General features: G+C 48.1%; 1 protein-coding gene across 1 annotated transcript; it reads left to right on the forward strand.

Annotated features, from left to right (window-relative positions):
• Nucleotides 1-492: 492 nt before the first annotated feature.
• On the forward strand, nucleotides 493-669 carry FOIG_16876 (uncharacterized protein; the record flags this gene model as incomplete). The annotated part of the gene is made up of 1 exon (XM_031218356.1): nucleotides 493-669. A coding segment is annotated over one exon (177 nt), but the record flags the coding sequence as incomplete, so codon positions are not given.
• Between the last annotated feature and the right edge of the window lie 1375 nt (nucleotides 670-2044).

Consider the following 2044-nt stretch of genomic DNA (forward strand, 5'->3'; position numbering starts at 1 on the left):
GGAGGGAGAGAAGTGGACAAACAGAAGGAAGTTGGAGATCCATTGGGATAATGGGCGTTGATTTTGCAACAGCTCAACTCACTCCTTCCCCCTCTACCGGTTCAACACTGAAGCACTGCCTGCCTTCCCTGCCACCCTACCTACCTTAATGCGTTGACAATCATAACGGCAAGAGCGCTCGCTGACTGAACCTTCCATTAGGCTGCCTCGAAATCACCCGGGAGTTCTTGCCAATCTTGATGATCTTGCCCGTTGCATACGAATCATGCCTACATCGGGGTCTCACTTTACAGCTCAAGCACCCCTATTACCAGTGTTTTTTCTGGGATTGCTCGCTACTGAAACTGTACACAAGAATGTTTCAATGGATTGGTTCGAACAAGTGGTTCAAACGCCAGTCCGCAGTGTAAGTGCAAAGAAGAGAAACGCAAACCTCCCATTTTTCAGTAATCTATGGCAAGACGCAGGCTGGCTAATTGCCTGTCACCTCAGAGCGTCCCCCCCTTGTACGACGCACTTTTGCGCATCTGGGGGTGGATTGACGAAGAAGTACAAATCCCACGAGATCCAACTGCTCTCTCCAAAGATATCGGTAAGAGGTACCCTTGGTGGGAACACCTTGTTGCAAAGGTCCTCCAAGCAGAAGAGGAGATACTGTGCCTAACTTGATAGCCATTGTGTACCGAAGGTAACCTCGTAAGTGATCCTGTGGGATGTACTTACGCTTCATGCATATGGTTTATGGACCAGTGGCTGCTTTACGTTGCTGGCTATTGATCGAGGCTGATTTGGATATTTGTTGCAATGAAAGTGGTTGGAGTGCCTGTAATAGCACACCCGCTGGTATGAGGAGGGAAGGAGCGTCGGGTATCGAAAGGACTCGATGTACCAGACAATATATGAGTGATCTTGTGGCAATATTTCCAGACTACCATAGAGTTGTATCAAATGGATCGCTCCATTTTCTCATCATACTGTGAAGATATCTAACAGTCAACGCAGACCTCACTAGGGTCGAAATTAAGGCTTGTGACAAACGTGCATCCAACCGTATCCAGATGGCAAGTAAGGACGGGTTGCCATGTTTGGCTTGGATATTGCAAGTCGCTGGTGAGGCTTCCGGTGAATCCACAGCAAGTTTAGGGTGTACAGAAAGGAGCAAGCCCTGAGAGCGTAGCCTGATGTCCCAGATGAAGCAGCGGCCGCGGTTACGTGTCCTAGTTTTATGCTGGCTGCAACGTTGAAATGTTGGCCAACTACAACGTATTCCCTTTGTACTTTATATACGCTCAGCGGCCTTCAGTTGAGTTCCTACCCACCAAATAGGATGGCTGAAACCTAGGCGGCTAGGTTATTCTTGCACCTTGTAGAAAGAGGTCTCTGCGGCTCTGTCATTCCTTTCAGGTAACAGCGCCTGCCAGGGTAAAACATGCAGCTTGTAACGTAGCACGCATCCTGAGCCACCCACAAAAACGATTTGTCATAGAATCTGGAGAAGAAAAGATAAGCGGACCGGAAGAGTTTCTGCCTAACCATGAGTGCGGGATGGAAACGGGTTTAGTGTTATGTTGCATGCCACATCGAAAGTTTCAATGAGTATATAAGCGACTGATCAAAACAGCTCTTTTCAAAAGCTAGTCAAACATAGATGTCACAGATGTTTAAGGGTCTTATGGTGGTCGGCCAGGCGAGTAAAGGTAAGTTTCTTGGACAGCATCGATGACACCACATTTTCTACCTTCCCTATTTCAATGAGCTCCAACAACTTTTCACAGAGCTTTGTCCACAAAGCTAACTTCAATAAAGCGGAAGTAGACCATGCTTCCAAAACTCAATCGTCTCCAAGGGTGTTTCTAGTAACATTCACGGCCAAAGACAGACACCCCGTCGTAGCGTTGGTGAAAATAGCGCATGTTGAGGTCGGCCACCCACCGGCCATCCGACGCAAGCAGGCTGGCTGTCCATTCCATTTCCATCCACGCAGCCTCTTGTAGAATGGATGGACGTCCATTTAGGCCCACCTTGGATGGGATGGATGGAAATG

This window comes from Fusarium odoratissimum, assembly GCF_000260195.1.
Source record: "Fusarium odoratissimum NRRL 54006 unplaced genomic scaffold supercont1.271, whole genome shotgun sequence".
Taxonomy (NCBI): domain Eukaryota; kingdom Fungi; phylum Ascomycota; class Sordariomycetes; order Hypocreales; family Nectriaceae; genus Fusarium; species Fusarium odoratissimum.